At 35.7% G+C, this 16,886-nt stretch overlaps 1 protein-coding gene across 12 annotated transcripts in view; it reads right to left on the bottom strand.

The window, feature by feature from the left end:
• Nucleotides 1–3,164: 3,164 nt before the first annotated feature.
• Tdrd5 (tudor domain containing 5) overlaps nucleotides 3,165–16,886 on the bottom strand; it is an 89,085-nt gene continuing 75,363 nt past the window's right edge. For 6 of the 12 annotated variants that reach the window (XM_010630245.1, XM_010630251.1, XM_010630249.1 and 3 more), the window contains 4 exons: nucleotides 16,674–16,817; nucleotides 10,611–10,821; nucleotides 7,041–7,318; nucleotides 4,244–4,541 (listed from right to left, as the gene is read on the bottom strand). In XM_010630245.1, the coding sequence (XP_010628547.1) occupies nucleotides 7,074–7,318; nucleotides 10,611–10,821; nucleotides 16,674–16,817 (600 nt within the window). In that variant the 3' untranslated portion in view covers nucleotides 4,244–4,541; nucleotides 7,041–7,073. Of the gene's footprint in view, nucleotides 3,492–3,876; nucleotides 3,909–4,243; nucleotides 4,542–7,040; nucleotides 7,319–10,610; nucleotides 10,822–16,673; nucleotides 16,818–16,886 lie in introns of those variants that run through there. The other 6 variants (XR_781435.1, XR_781436.1, XM_010630247.1 and 3 more) reach the window with 6 other exon arrangements.

The raw sequence follows: 16,886 nt of genomic DNA, 5'->3' as shown, positions 1-16,886 counted from the left end.
TTTTTTTTTTTTTTTTTTTTTTGTACTGGGGATTGAACTCAGGTCCTTGTGCTTGTGAGGCAGGTGGCAGAACCACTGAGCTAAATCACTGGCACACTCCTTATTTTTGATATATTATAATTTTTACTTTGTGATTACCACGAGGCTTATACAAACCTCCTTTGGTTTTAACAAAACTATTTTTAAATGATAGCAGCTTAACATAAAGTTACAAACAGAAACAAAAGACCATGAGAAAATATATTAATAAGAAAACTATTTGTATTCCATTCCTCCCATTTTGGTACTGGGGATTGAACTCGGGCCCTTGTGCTTGAGAGACAGGCAGTGGAACCACTGAGCCAAATCCCTGGCCCTGTTCCTCCCCACATTTTGAGTTTTTGGTATTTCACCTTACATCTTTCCATATTGCTTATCTCTTCTTTCCAATTAGTATGTTTGCAATACATAATGAATACACTCATTATGGGGAATTATATATTACATCTTATTCTTTTTACTTTGCTTTCTTCTCCTCTCTCTCCACTCTCCCTCTACTCCCAGATCTCTTTCCTACCTCCAAAAAAATATTTTTTATTTTGCTCTTTATACTTGAGTATATTACTTATCTTACTAATTATTTTTTTAGTTTTTGTGCTAAAGATAGTTTATACAACATAGTATGATCAAACATTCTGCATTTGTGTAATTACTTTCACTAGGGAGCTTTATACCTTCCTATGTTTTCTTAAACATTAGCGTCTCTTTCAGTTTGAAGAACTTCTAGTATTTCTCTGGAAAAGTTTTGGTGGATTTATAGTCTGTCATCTTTTGTTTAGGAATGTCCTTCTTCTCTTTTCTTTCATCTTTGTGTTTTGGGGTAGACTTGGTTGAGTTACATTGGACTGGTGAACCTAACTTCCTGAACCTGTTTCCTTTTCTGGGTTTGGACAGTTTTCTGTGATTTTGTTGTTGTTGTTTTTAGAGAGTTTCCCTGTGTAGTTCAGGCTGATCTTGAACTTGCTATGTAGTCCAGGCTTGTCTCAGGCCCATGGCGATCTTCTTGCCTCAGTCTCTTTTGAGTGCTGGGATTATGTGATGCTTTTAAATAAACTTTCTATTCCTTTGGTAAATCCTTCTTGAACTCCAATAACCCCAAAAATCTGCACTTTCAATATTGCCCCAAAGTGCCTGTAAAATTTCATTTCTTCTTCTTCCAACGGTATAAGTTTAAATAGCCTGTCTTGAGCTCATTCTTTTTTGTCCATTCAAGCTATATTGCTATTGATGCTTCCTATTGTATTTTTTGTTTTTGTTTTGTTTTGGCACTAGAGATCGAACTCAGGACCTTGCACTTGCAAGGCAGGTGCAGTGCCACTGAGCTGAATCTCTGATCCTTCCTATTGTGTTTTTAATTTCACTGAGTGTCAGTTCAGGAAGTTCTGATTATTTAGAATTGCTTCCATCTTAAGTTTCTGTTATAGCAGCGATGGTGAACCATGAGTAACAAACTGCAACCCAAAACCAACTTATTACAAAGAGCCAACAGTGAAATAGAGATATTTAGTTTAGAAAAGACTCTACATTAGCAACCTTTTGTTAAAAAACTAAAAAACAAAACAACACGTGTGCCACCACTGTTGAGTATGTTTTTCTTCAAGGTCATGTTTCCTTCAGCTTGTTTTGAATTCTCTTGAGTTTTCCCATGCTGATTACTCCCTGATCAGATGGGAACCTTGTTCTTAGAATGAGATGAGGTCATGATTTCATGAGAGCTCTTGATGCTTGTTGGTGTATGATGTTGTCTGGGCATTGAAGGATTAAGAATTTGTCTTCATAATCTAGCTTTGTTCCTATCTTTCCAGAAATTCTAATCAGGTTGCTTATTGTCTTTGAGCCTATGGTTATTTTCAGTTTCAGTAGTGGATGGCACCCAAGTTCAGATTTGTCAGAAGTCTGCTGTTCTAACAGCTGTGTATTACAACTATTTCTGCACTAGAGAGCTATCTAACCCCAGGTTCTTTTCACATACACTTATTTGGAACGTAATAGGAAAGTACTTAAGAGTAGTCTTTTCCAGTTCCCTCCCTCAGCTCACAGTAGGCTCAGATATCTTGTCCAGGGTCACTGACTGGTTCAGACACTGCAGAATTTCCACTTGGTTCTAGACAGTCATAACGATCAGCCCCAAGCTCCTTATCTCATGTCTGTGTCCACTAATGCTGAGCCTACAGCCTGGAAAGACCAGTCCAACAATGGGGTAGGGCCAAGATCCACATTTCTATAGGTTGCCTATTGCTGAGGTGGACTTGTAGCCCAAGACTGCTGCAACCAGTTACAGGTGATGTGAGCTGGAATAGAAGTCTGATAGACTAGGGTTCTGAATCTTCCCCTTGTACCTGAGCTGTTCCAGAGGCTCCATCCACAGGTGGGTCTGGGGATGGGCTGTTAAGGTCTGCCCAGTATTATGTTTCACTAATCCAGTACTAAGTTCTAGAACAAAGACTTGTGCTTAATACCTTATCCTATCCTCAAGTTGCTCAAATGGACTTAACAGAGCTATTCCTTGGCCCTATGCTTGTAAGAAGTAACAAGGACAAAGTAGTATACATGAGGGTTAATTTCTTTCAACTTGGCTGAGAGACTTGACAAAAATACTGTAGGATTTCTTCTTTGGCTATCAAAAGCTAGATTTCATATCACAAATATTGTATTGCATTACTCTGTAAATCTGAAAAGATCCAAAGCAAAGCCAGTATACAAGGATGCAGATATACTAATAATTACATGATGTTTGCTAAAGCTGATTTGGATTTTATTTGTAAAGTCACTTCTTTTCTCAAGTTTTTGAGGCAACTTTGCTGAGCTTCATTAATCTGGATAAAATCAACTACTGGATAATTCCAAGTAGAAGCTAAAGACCACCAAATTATTTTTTGTTTCTGAATGTAAACACCTCAGTAAAGATAAATCTGACATAAATGCTGAAAAAGTTGCTACAGAACAGTCTACTTGTTCATAAACAGATGTTCCACTGCCTAAAATATGGAATGTAAAAAGGACATTACCACTTAATTGTACCAGAATGTCCCACTCTCAGTTTAACTGTTCTACTCCAGAACAAAAAAGCACAGTTATTACTTTTAAAATTCAGAAAGGAAAAAATACTTTGGCTCTGGCCAAGGAGAAGTTATCTATGAGCAAAGTATCATGGAGAGGAATTATGGAACACCCTGGGCAATATTCCTTGCATATTAGTAACTGAAATGATACACAGTCATATTTAACTGAAAGGTGTTTTGTATACATAGCAACAGAAGAGACTTTTTTCATCAGAGTAATAACACTGCAGTTACAAATGCTTTGCCATTTGTTCTTGAATTGTCAATGTTCCTGAATAGAACAAATTCAGTCTTTGACTTCAACTTGTGGTTAAGTGGAGTAACACTTTCAGAAGTTAGGGAATTTGAGAACCATCTGGGAATAATCTTCTCTGGACTGCAGCAAAGGCTCTAAATGTGGAATAAAGATGAGAAGGAGACAATTAAAAGTGTGTTGAATGACAGCAGCAACATGGGATTGGGTTTGCTGTTTGGTTTATAGACTACTGTCAAATGGGAGTTTTACAACCTGGATGATGCCTTAGAATGGCTTGGCATGTTCCTACAAACATGAAAACAAGTTTTTGAAATGCAGCTGCCAAGAACTTAATGGCCTTGTGAATTTTCAGTTTCATGGAATAAAAGTACTTATCTACAATGCAGCAAAAGTTTGTAAAAACCTTCATTAAAAATGAAGCAGTCATGCCAAAAAATGAATATAAATGACTTAGTCAAGAAGAGTGTCAACTTTGTTTTCCATCCACACAAATTTTATATTTATTCAACTAAAGGTTTTTGGGTCTCATACTCAAGTGAAATCTTCATTTCCTATAGAATCAATACAATAAAAATAAGCACCTAGACATTTTTGACAAAACAAACTTCCAACTTCACTGATATTTAAATCAAACAAAATGGTGTTACAACCTCCAAAGATTAATCATTGTTTCTTGATCCCAATAACCTACCATTAGGTTTGCAAACAAAATTGAGGACAGAGATAGTCATAAACTTGTTTTCCTCATCAGATAATTTATCTAAATTGCATCAAGAATAATCAAGTTAACATTCCTATACCCATTTTTCATAAATTAAAATTATTTAACAGAATCATAAAAGAGCTTATGACTATAGATTTTTAAGCATTTTACTGAAAACTATATAACCCCAAAAGGTTTAGCTGTGAATACATTCTCTACTCAGTTTTGTCATATGGCTCAATGCTCAAATTCACATGAAAAGTGGTATGACTAAGTATTATAAAAGTCCTTTTCTGGACAGTTAACATTTTATGTGTACAGAGTTAAAAAGGCAGTGTTTACAAGGATTCTGGTTCTAGTAGGCCAATGATCCAAAACACTGGTGACTGAGAGAAGTGACACCTACTTGTTGGGAATGCAGTTAAACACATGTAGTTTCACTTTATGGTACTTTGGTTGATTCCTTGGAAAAGGTCAAGATCTGGAGAATAGAGGAGATGGGATTTAGGAAATAAAAGCATTTTCAGTGTCTAGTGATAGCTCCTACACGATTATGAATATTGTGAATGCTAGCCATATGAGTCTGAAAATATTAAAATGTTAGAAAAGCCTTGTTATGTACTATAAATGTTATAGCAAGCTTCAGAAAGATTTATTTGTAAGATGTTGGTTTTTCATTCTTTATGATGCCTCTTTTTCATATTATTTGGCTGTAGAATTTCCCACTATTAAATTGTTCAAGAATACTTCCCTACCTACAAGAGTTTTCTTCAGCTATAAAAAGCACCATTCCTTTGGACTGCTCTACTAAATGTGTGTCTTCTGGGACAAATCAAGTTAAACAAGGTAGAAATGCAATATTTTTTTTGTAAAGTCAGCAGGCATGGGAATTCAAGCTGTGTGAGTACAGGTCAGTCAGTCTTTCTAGGCTTCATATTTCCTCACTTGAGGTCCTTCCTAGATCAAAATTGGATAATTGTAAGTCACTAGGTTAGACACAGGCTGAATGCAGGCCAGAAATCTCCAGTCATTCCTATGCCTTGAAATGAGCAATTGGCATCTCACATGTGTGAGGTCTGCATTACTGCAGGTAGCTCCTTTATCATCACACATGTTGAAAGTGTGGATGTCAACCTATACTTTGTGGACAGGGATCAGCCCCAGAGGTCTTCTATCGCTGAGCTATATCCCCATTCTACTTTTTTGAGACATGGTTTTACTGAGTTGTCCAGGTGGGATTCAAACTTGCAATCCCCATTTCAATCTCCTGTGAAGGTGGGATTACAGGCATATGCCCCCACCTGTAGCTCATCTATGTATTTTTTTGTACACTTCTTATTGCATTTACCTATATAAGAAACCTATTTATTAATTTTCAAACAATCTATTAAACTTGATGCCTTGAAAATTCACCAAATAAAGCCCATATTTTAGGGACAAGGTAGGTAAACAGACTACTAGATTGGCTGGCCTAGCCAAACAAGTAGTCAAAATGTACAAGCTTTTCAAATGTTCATTCATCACTCTCCTCATATGAGATGTTAGCTATTAATTACTAAACAGGCTTCTTTCAAAGGGTGGTGAAACTCATCAGTTCAGGATGGCTCTGTCTAAATCACTGTCTCTTTATTTGCAAAAAGCTGTGACCCTGACAAAGCCTTAACACAGTTATTCCACAATCCCTTTTAACTTGCAAAGTATAAAATTAGTCCTTTTCAGGTTATGAAACCAATTGTCAAACTTACGAACAGGCTACCCAGTTTTGGCAGAGATCCTCCTGTTACTTGGGTGCTATTATAAAGAAGGTTACAATTTAATGTACTATAAATATGTCTTTCTGTAAACCCTTCTACTTCTAACATACTGCTTCGACTAGATTATTTCAAACCCAGTAAGTGCTCATCTGAAGTATTAAGAATGAACTTTTCTCTAAAAACAAATGATGGATAATTACTTAAACTTATATGAAAACCAGAGCTTTGTCAAGTTCCTTTAAAGTTGAGTGTCACATATAGCATTTAACTCTTCACTGACAATTTATGAAACTCTCCAATAAAGATGTCTGATATAGGGCTGAGGCCATAGCTCAGTGGAAGAGCACTTGCCTAACATGCATGAGGTCCTGAGTTCAATCTCCAGTAATGCAAAAAAAAAATCTGATATGTTTGGAACTTATGAACACTGTTTCCAGGGTAAGTCTTTGTCTGTCAATGGATCGTCATTCTTACAGATACATTGGAATAATAGGTGAATCTGGATCTTTATATTTTTGAGACAAGGTCTTGCTATGTTGCTCAAGTTGTCCTCAAAATCCTGGGCTCAAGCTCACTTATGAGTTCAACAGAATGTCATATAACATTTCACAAAGTACAACTTAGACAATATGTTACATAGGCTTAAATAATACCACTGTTGCTACATTAAGGTTCCTGAGTACTGTGTTAACTATAGAGATGGCTTCAGCTATGTTTCAGAAATTTGCTCATAGTGAGAATATATATATATTTTTATACAGGGTCTTGTTATTCCAATCTGGCCTTGAACTTGCAGCAATTCTCCTGCCTCCCAAATGCTGGGGTTACAGGTGCGTGACACTATGCCTGGCTAAGAGTTTTTTTTTTTAAATGTAAAAGTACTTCTATGACCAAAGTTTCAGGGTGTGGATCTTATCTATGATATCAAAGGTTTCAAATTAGATAGAAAGCAGTGGCCCTGAAATTCAGACATCCTTTTTTGGAGATAGAATATTTTTGACTTGCTAAATATAGTTTTTCAGTTTTCATTGAATGTCATGATATGTACAAGAATAATAAACAGAAAATCCTTTAAACTACTACCTTAAAAAAAGGTGAGACAATCATACAGAATAAAATAAAAACAGTAAAAATAAAAACATTAAACATCAATACTTATACACCAAAATGGTCAGTTAGCATAATAAAGCTACATGTAGTCAGAGACAGATAAACATATCAACTACCAAATACTACTCTTTAAACTCTTCCCCCTTCCCTCATGCTTCCATCCCTTTCACAGTCGGGTACCAACGCAGGAAGCTCCTGGAGGTAGCTAACCGTGCAGCAGCCCCTAAGGCAGCAGTGGCTGTGCTTCGAGGAATGTAGAGCTTCTGAGAAATCTTGTGCTCTGGAGACAAAATAAAAGACAGTTGGTCCATAGATCCTTGACTCTTGTCCTTGAATGCTGGAATAGAACTGCTGGAAAAATCTTGATTCTTTCGGCTCCCTGGAGAGCTTCCTACTAAAAAAGAAACACGAGAGTCTTTTCAAGGGGTTCTCAGATTCATTGCTTTCTCACTCCTACTATTCCAGCTCTTTACCAACATGTACTACATTATTTTCTGCTGGGTGGGGACAATTTCCAATGGCCAGTCAGGGAATGAGGCTCGGAAACAAGTCAGCAAACAAAGAGGAGATGGGGAGGGAGAATCACATGCTGAGAATACTGCGTTCTTATCAAGATGAGAGCTGAGAGAAGGGGGAACGCACTCATAAACACAGGGAACATTCTTCATAGGAGTGCCGTCAACTGGATAAAGTCAAACCCTAAAGAGCCCACAAGCTCTCCTACTTTCTTCTAGCACAGTGAGCTTGTGCCAGAATTCACTCAGTTCTAAAAAAAAAAACAAAAAACAAATGGTGTCTACAAGCAAGCATTCTCTATTGCCAAAGTGGGTCCAGTATAAAAACCATACCAAATTGATTGCTAACAAGTACCAAAAGCCAGTTAGCCATAAAACGACGGCCTTGGACATTAGTTTTAACTACGAGGAAATAATCCTTTAAATGAAATGAAATTTCTGGAACTCCAATGTCCCATAGCTCCTAAAGGTCATGGAGGGGAAGCTAGGCGTGCTCAGGTAAGTACTCTAGACCAGTGCTACCCAAAGTAGCTGGTATGACTATTTACTGTCTTCCTACAGTTCAAGTTTTTGATGACATCTAAGCCAAGACACTGCTTTCTTCAAGAAAATCCTGCTTTGAAAAAAAAAAATCCAGGTGATCTAAACAATGTATGCAGCAGTGTACCTGCAATTGATTTAATGTTCTGGCACAAGCTCACTGTGCCACCTACCATGCAAACTCTTCACAAATTGCCACTGCTATCTTAACATGGATTTCAAAAAGAGAAAAAGTGAGCATAATTCCAATCTTTCATTCAACTTTGCATCTTTAGCATCTAGCAGCAGTATGTGCTCTATTTTGCTTGCATTAGCGATAAGTTATATAAAGAAGGACTTAACGGGGACTGTAGTTAAAAGTGAAATTCTGATCATAGAACTATAATGCTCACAATATTGCTGAGTAGAGTGGACATAAACAACACTTTGAGTGTCAGTGTCTCCATCATGGTCAGGATCACCTTGTTGTAGGAGAGCAAGTTCAGGCTCCCAGTACATATGCATGTGGTGAGTTGTATAATTATTTCATTATATATCACAATGTAACAATACAAATAAAGTACACAATAAATGTTATTGAGTCATCCTGAACCCAACGCCCTCAAAGTCTGTGGAAAAACCAGTCTCTGGTGCTAAAAAAGTTGGGGACCACTATTCTTCATAACTGGAGACAGGAACATTCACAAGGAAAGTTAGAAGGTAATTTGTACCAAATGAACATGAGAACAACACATCCAAAATCCATGAGCTATAGCTAAAGCAGAATCAGAGGGAAGTCTGTGTCATTTGTATTAGTAAAGAAAAGGCTGTAAAATAAATGATCTAAGGTTTCAAATTGAAAAATTAGAAGACGACAAAATTAGGCCTAAAGTAAGCAGAAGGAAAGAAATAATAAAATCAATGCAGAAACCAATTAAATAGAACACAAAAACAACAAGGAATTATCAAGGATCTGAAATTGTTTGTCTCAGATCAATAAAATAGATAAAAAATTATTCAGGCACACTGAGATCAGAAGAATAAAAGGTAGCACAAATTACCAATATCAGGATCGGGAGCATATATGTATCACTAAGATTCTACAGGTATTAAATAAGGGAACAATACCAGTAATTTATACTAACAGATCTTAGAGATTAGAGGCAATATTCCACTCAAGAAGAAATCGATAACCTAAATAACATCATCTCTATTAAAGACATATGATAAAGACTTTCCTTCAAAGAAAATTCCAAGTCCAGAGAGTCTCAATGTTGAATTCTACCAAACATTTAAGGGAAATAATACCAATTACACACAAACTCTTCCAGAGAAGAGAAAGGGATCCTTCCCACTTTATTCTGAGGGCAGCATTGTCTAGGTCAGTGATAATGAACTTTTTAGAGACTGAGAGTTCAAACTCAAAATCAACTTATAGATTGCAAACTGCCACCACAGCAATTAAACCTGGATGCTCAGCTGTTGGGGTGTCTTGACTTGCGTGCCAACAGAGAGGGTTGTGAGTGTCTGATACAGCATGTGTGCCACAGGTTTGCCACCACTGTGCTAGATACTGAAACCAAAAACACTACAAACAAAACAAAAGCTATAGGAAAATATTTTTCACAAACATAGTCATAACAATTCTTAAGATTTTAACAAAGAGAATGAAGTATTAAATAGACAGTACCTCATGACTATGAGGGCATTACTACAAGGGTCCAAGGTTAGCTGAAATTTAGCCTATAATCATTTTTAAAAACAACACAATCATCTCAATAGATGTAGAAAAAGCTAAACTTGTGTTATAAAATATCAAATAGACTTGATCAAAATTAATGCTTTTGCTCTTCTAATAATGCTGTTAAGGTAAGCCATAGGCTGGAGGAATAAAACCACACATACACACACACACACACACACACACACATATACATAATACATACATGCACACACATACACACAGAGAGAACTAGAGAGATCTGGCGAAGGATCTGCATCCAGAATAAAGAACTTTTATAAGAAGATAACCCAGTTTTAAAAGTGAAAATTTGAACAGCCACTTAACTAAAGAAGATATATGAACCACAAATAAGCACATAAAAAGATGGTCAACATTATGGCATCTAGGAAAATGCAAATTAAAACTACAGTAATATGCCTCTACCTATCCACTATACCAGAAACACTTTAAATGATTACCACTTGTAGATAAACATTGAATAAAAAGAACTGCTATTGTATAAGTGAAAGAAGCTAGATATAAACTACATACAGTACTATGTTATTCTAGGGAAGGGAAAATGCAGTGCCAGAGGCCAGCAAGCTGTCAGAGGGATTGTCACAGTTTTCCAAGCTGATGAAAATGTTTTATACCATGATTGTACACATTTGTCAATAAAGGTCCACACATATAAAAACTAACAAATTTTTCTTACATAAATGTGAAACTCCTGAAATAAAAAAACAATGAAAAAGAGAAGAGTGACAAAGCTAAAGGGAACAACTGAGCCCTAAAATAAGATGAGGACCTGAGATACATGGCAAAGCTGGCAATCTTTCAAAATATATTCTGAAAGAGATCAACGTTTTTAACACCATGGCAAAATATTCTATGTCAATTGTGAGCACACACAGTACATGTAAACCTACCAGAAGCAGAGTCCTTTTGTGGGGTGTCAAGCACTGTAGGAGTTGAACTGGATATTGCTGTGGATAGCCGGATTTGCTGTGGCTGAGTAAGAAAGCTGTTAGGTTCAAAATGGCTCCCTTCTGCTGACTGCTGTGACTGAATAAAAGAGATGTAAAACTCTTCCAGTTTGGGCAATGTGGAAGAATCCAAAGACTCTTCCAAATCTATTTCCTGCAAAATGGCAGAAAAAGGGTGAAGGTACGGAGAAGTGTTAGGACAACAAGAATTAAACCATTTTTGTTTTATTATATGCAAAATGCAAATATTTTTCATAAGGAAAAACTCACTTTAGAACCTAGGCAATCTTGAGGAAAAGCAATCCTTTTTTCCAAATTAATATCAAGTTAAGTACTCTTTATCGAAGACATACTACAGGTAAACCTGGTACTGAGTGCTACTGTACACAGCTAAGGAGGAGTGGCAGGACATGAGAAATGACATTCACTGAGCACTTCCTCGCAGACACTGTTATTTGCATGTGTTTAATTTAAACAGAACAACCATTCTAGGTAGGTGGTATAGCTTTCACTTAGCATAATGCTTATTACAGAGAGATTAAGCTATCAGTAAAGGGCAGCGGGTAGATCTGAGCTCAAGCCAGTCCTTGTTCTCTGTGCTCTATCCCACCACCTCCCAGGAAGATATGATCCTTATCCCTGTGGACATCAGTTCCCCTAGGGAAGCAGCATATATATATAACATACATGAAAGAAGGCATCAGCTCTATTCTGCACAGTGAATGAATGCTGGGAGAATACAAAGGCAGACCTCAGAAGTAATGAGGTAAGAGTTACTTCCCAGAGACTGCACTTGAGCTAAGTGTATGTAGTGCCCAATTTTAACCATTACAAACTAGATCTAGCTTCCTATGATACAGTCACTGCTAAAGTGTGTATAACATGTGAAACCCCATGATGACAGCTGGCATTAGTACCACTAGTATGTACCCCATGACCAAGCTGTAACAAACTTAAGTAGTTTACAGTCCAGGAGCAAACTGAAACAACAACTGTACAAATATAAAATTTAGTTTGCATCTTTTTCAGACTCAGTGTAATAGACATTTAATATCAATAAAGGTTCCTTCTGTGGCAAAAATACAGCACCTCATTTTCAAAGACTGGAATGAATGTTACTTATACAATTATATAATATATAAATGGCTATATGTATAATTTTTTTGCAGAAAACTTAAATTCTTAAACCCCAGATAGTTACACTGGGCTATCCAATATACTATTTTAGGAAACAAAGATGGATTCAAATTTTTGCTTAGTTAACACAACTTACATATTCAATTTTTAAAGTTTATCCTCATTTGAAACGAGGCTAAGTATCACCAAGTTCTTTCAAAAAAGCTAAGTAAATATTTTTATATATAATATTTTAAATATTTTTATCAAACTTCCCCTTTTAAGTTTTTTATATTTCATTAGTACATGTTTGTAGTACATTTTAATTATATTACTTGTGGGGAGTTGGTACATGAACATTATATAACAATTCTTTTTTCATCTCCTTTCCCCTCCATTTGGAAAGTGCTCCCTGTTTTCTATTATCTATCTTTTATTTTTCTAATTATATTTTGGGTTTTGCATATAACAGAAACTAGGCAATTTTAAAGCTCTAGCACTATGATTTCAAGATATGTTCATTTTCCTACATCGATTCAAGTTTTTCTTTATGGTAGAGTACTACTCCACTGTGTATAATACCACCTTTTCCTTATCAATTCATCTGTTGATGGAAATATAAGCCACTTAGTCTAGCACTATACTTGGCAATACAAATATTACTGTATTTCAATACTGAAATGTATTCATAAATTGCCAAGTCTCTAGAACTTGTAATAAACACTTTATGCTATAAAAAAGCTATACATACACAAGCTCAATGCAAACCTACAAGGGCCTGAAATAAAGTGCAAGGTCTTCCTAACATTTCTTTTCTCCCTCTCTTTTTTTTTTTTTTTGGTACTGGGGATCAAACTGTGGACTTTACGCTTGCAAGACAGGCAGCAGAATCATTGAGCTAAATCTCTGGCCCTTCCTGAATAAATGCAAAAGAATCGAAGTTACCCCCTGTATATTATCCAATCATCGTGCAATCAAGCTGGAGATCAATAGCACAAGAAACCACAGGAACTTCACAAACACATGGTAATTGAACAACACTCTCCTGAACAATCAGTGGATCACAGAGGAAATTAAGGAAGAAATCAGACATTTTTTACAAATAAATGAAAATGCTAATACAATATACAGGAATCTATGGGACACAATGAAAACAGTTCTACGTGGAAAATTCATAGCACTGAATGCCCATGCTAGGAAAACAGAGCGAGCTCAGATAAATAACCTAATGATGAATCTTAGGCTACTAGAAAAACAAGAGCAAGGAAAAACCCAAAGCTCAAACAAGAGAGGAAATTATAAAGATTAGAGCAGAACAATGCAATGTATCAATGCAATGGAAACTAAGAAAATGATACAAAAAATAAATGAATCAGAGTTGGTTTTTTGAAAGAATAAATAAAATCGATAAACCCTTAGCTAATCTTATCAAAAAAAGGAAAGAAAAGGCTCAGATCCATGCAATCAGGAATGAAAAAGGAAGTCACAACAGATTCAACAGAAATCCAGAGGATCATTAATACCTACTTTGAGAACCTGTACTCTAATAAATTGGAAAACACAGAAGAAATGGACAGATTTTTAGACACTTATGAATTACCAAAGTTGAACAAAGAAGATAAAAACATTCTAAACACTCCGATTACAGTCAGTGAAATTGAAAATGTAATTAAAAATTTACCAACAAAGAAAAGCCCAGGTCCTGATGGATTCACTGCTGAATTTTACAAGACATTTAGAGAAGAACTATTGCCTTTACTCTTCAAACTTTTCAATGACATTGAAAGGGAAGCTATACTTCCAAATTCATTCCTGGAAACAAGTATCACTTTGATTCCCAAACCAGGGAAAGACCCAACTTAAAAAGAGATCTACAAGCCAATCTCCTTAATGAATATAGATGCAAAATCCTTAATAAGATACTAGCAAACAGAATACAGAGGATCATAAAGAAGATCATACATCCTGACCAAGTCAGATTTATTCCAGGGATGCAAGGATGGTTCAACATATGTAAGTCAATAAATGTAATACACTATATTAACAAAGTCACGAACAAAAACTATACAATCCTCTCAATAGAAACAGAAAAAACATTTGACAAAATTCAACACCCATTCATGATAAAAACCTTCCTAACATTTCTTAAGGTACTACTATACACATTGGGGTCTAGGATAGTTGGGATCCTCAACAACAGAAATAACATGGAATTCCACCTTACCAGGGATGTACTCAACTAAGAGTACAAGCTGTATAGTATAGAACATGTCATAATGAAATCTATGAAGAAGACTAATGACTTGATTTAAAAGTTAAATTAGTTGCATCTCCAAAGTGAAATAAGGCAAGTAGTCTGTTGTCTTAGAGTAGGAACAGAAAAGGGGGTAAAGACAACTTTAAGAAAATATTCCTTAAGAATATCTTCAGAAGCTCATGACACAGTGAAGAATTATTTTACCTTCTTAAATACTCCTCACAAGAAAGTATTATAAAACTATGGAGAGAAAAGTTTTGAGGACTCATACTTCCTTATTTCAAAACTTATTTTAAAAACTCAATTAAGACAAGATAATTACTGACATATGGAGACACACACAAACAACAGATTTGAAAATCCAGAAATAAACTAATCTATGGTCAACTAACTTTTGACAAATATGGGAAAATAATTCATGAGAAAAGAATCCTCTTTTCAATATTTAGTACTTGAACAACTGGATCTTGGTATGCAAAAGAGGGAAGCTGGGACCTTAATCTTACACCATGACAAGAATTATCTCAAAATGGATCAAAGGCCTAAATGTAAGAGCTCAAACTATAAAATTCTTATTAGAAAGCCAGGTGCAAATCTTTGAAACCTTGGATTAGGCATTGATTTATAGATGTGACATCAAAAGTTCAAGTAACCAAAAGAAAAAATTAGACTTAATGAAAAAAATTTATGCTGAAAAGGACATCATCTAGAAAGTGAAAAGACAGCCAAGACAATGGTAGAAAATTTTGAAAACCATCTTATTTGATACAGAACATGTAATAAAGTATTTCACTTTACACTCGAATAAAAAGACAACACACTTACAAATGGGCAGAGGATCTGAAAAGACATTTTTCCATAATAAGGACACTTAACAGCTTTTCTTGCCATCAACCATCAGGGATGTGCAAGTCAAAACAATAATGAAATACACTCATACCCACTAGGTATTGGTAAAAATGGAGAATCTGGAGCCCTCATCCCTGCTGGAAAGAATATAAAATGGTTTAGCTGCCTTGGGAAACTAGTAATTCCATAAAAAGCTACAAACAGAGTTCATATGACCCAGCAATTCCACACAAATCTGTATTTGAATGTTCTCTGCTGCATTATTCATAACAGTCAAAATGTGGAAACAGCCCAAATTCCCATGAACCGATGAACAAATAAAATGCATTATACTGTACAATGGAATATTATTTAGTCATTAAAAATGAAGTGCTTAGTTGAGCAGGGTAATCTATGCATGTAATCCCAGTATGTTTGGGATGACAAGTTCAAGCCCAGCCTAGGAAAATTAGTGAGATCCTGTCTCAAAAATTAACTAACTAACTAAATGAATAAATAAATAGGGTAGGGATCTGGCTCAGTGTGAAGGCTCTGGCTTCAATACCCAGTTTAATATGTTCTCACCAGCTTGCGAGACAAACATGTTTAAAAAATCTACAATATGGATGAACCTTGAAAACAACAAAACAGCATATATAGTATGGTATGGTATTTTTGGAAAATGTCTGGAACAGGCAAATCTGTAAGAAAGTAGACAAATTAGTAGTTGCTTAAGGCTGTGGGAAGATGCAGAAGGGGTATAACTGCTAAAGGGTATGGAGATATTTTTCCTGGGGTGTTTAAAATGTTATAAAACGGATTATAGTGATGACTATACAACTCTGCAATCAAATTGTACATTATAATGACATATTATATTTCAATAAAGCTGTTATTTTCCCCTCCCATTCTTTAGTTTTTTACAACCCTATTCCTTTCCTTTCCTTTCCCCTCCCCACTCCCTTGTTCCCCTTCTCATTTGAACATTTCCTTCCTTCTTCCCCATATCTATCCTCCACTTTGGTCCTTATTTATCCTTTGGGGTTCTCATACCAGAGGAACAATGCGATATTCAAACATGTGTCCAATTTATTTCACTTAAAATTATGTTCTCAAAGTGCATCCATTTACCTAAAAATGTCTCAAGTTTATCCTTTTTTATGGTAAGTCATACTCCATTGTGCATAAAAAGATTTTCTTTCTTTTCACTCACTTATGGGCATATGGGCTGTTTCCTAGATTTAGCTATTATAAGTTGTGCTGCTAAAAACATGAGTGTGCATGGATCACTGTTGTATGATTAAAGCTGTTATTTCTTAAAGATACATGAATATTATATTTGGATCTAAAATGTCCCTCAAAGGCCATGTTTCAGGGGCTTAGTTGCTATCTGATGGGCTTTTGAAGGTGACTGGATCATAAGGGCTCTAACTTCATCAGTGGATTAATTCACTGATGGGGTCATAATTTGACATATCAGGAAGTGCACCCAGCTGAAGAGAACAGGTCATGACCTTGGAAACTATATCCCATCCTGGCCCTTCCTCTCTGACACTAGTTCTTTCTCGTTGTACTTCTGGCTGCCATGAGATAAGCAGCTGCCACTGCCACCTCCTCTATCCCTATTCTAGAGTCATATTTTTCCTAAGTGATGAATGAATGTACTAATTAAAATTAACTTGAAAAATCAACATATTTTATACAAATATATTCTACCAACCACTAAGAGGAATCATCAATCACAATTTACTTCCTAAGAATCAAAGTATTTAAAATTATCACAGTAACACTCATTGGACATTTACCTTTTCAATCTTGGTTGTATCAGTATTTATTTTTTGAGAATTCAGCTCTTCTGGTTTTTTAATTTCTACTTTCATTCCATTCATAAGGCCTGAAGGCTGCCATAAATCATCCCATTTATCTTTGAGTTGAGAAAAACAACAATCCTATAAAGAAAACTACAAAATAAACTGACAAATAGTGACTTATGATCCCCCAAAAAGGTACAACATGGG

This window comes from Fukomys damarensis, unplaced genomic scaffold (genome assembly GCF_012274545.1).
Source record: "Fukomys damarensis isolate Sample0158 unplaced genomic scaffold, DMR_v1.0_HiC HiC_scaffold_11, whole genome shotgun sequence".
NCBI classification, from domain to species: Eukaryota; Metazoa; Chordata; class Mammalia; order Rodentia; family Bathyergidae; genus Fukomys; species Fukomys damarensis.
This window is presented reverse-complemented; position numbering and strand designations above follow the sequence as displayed.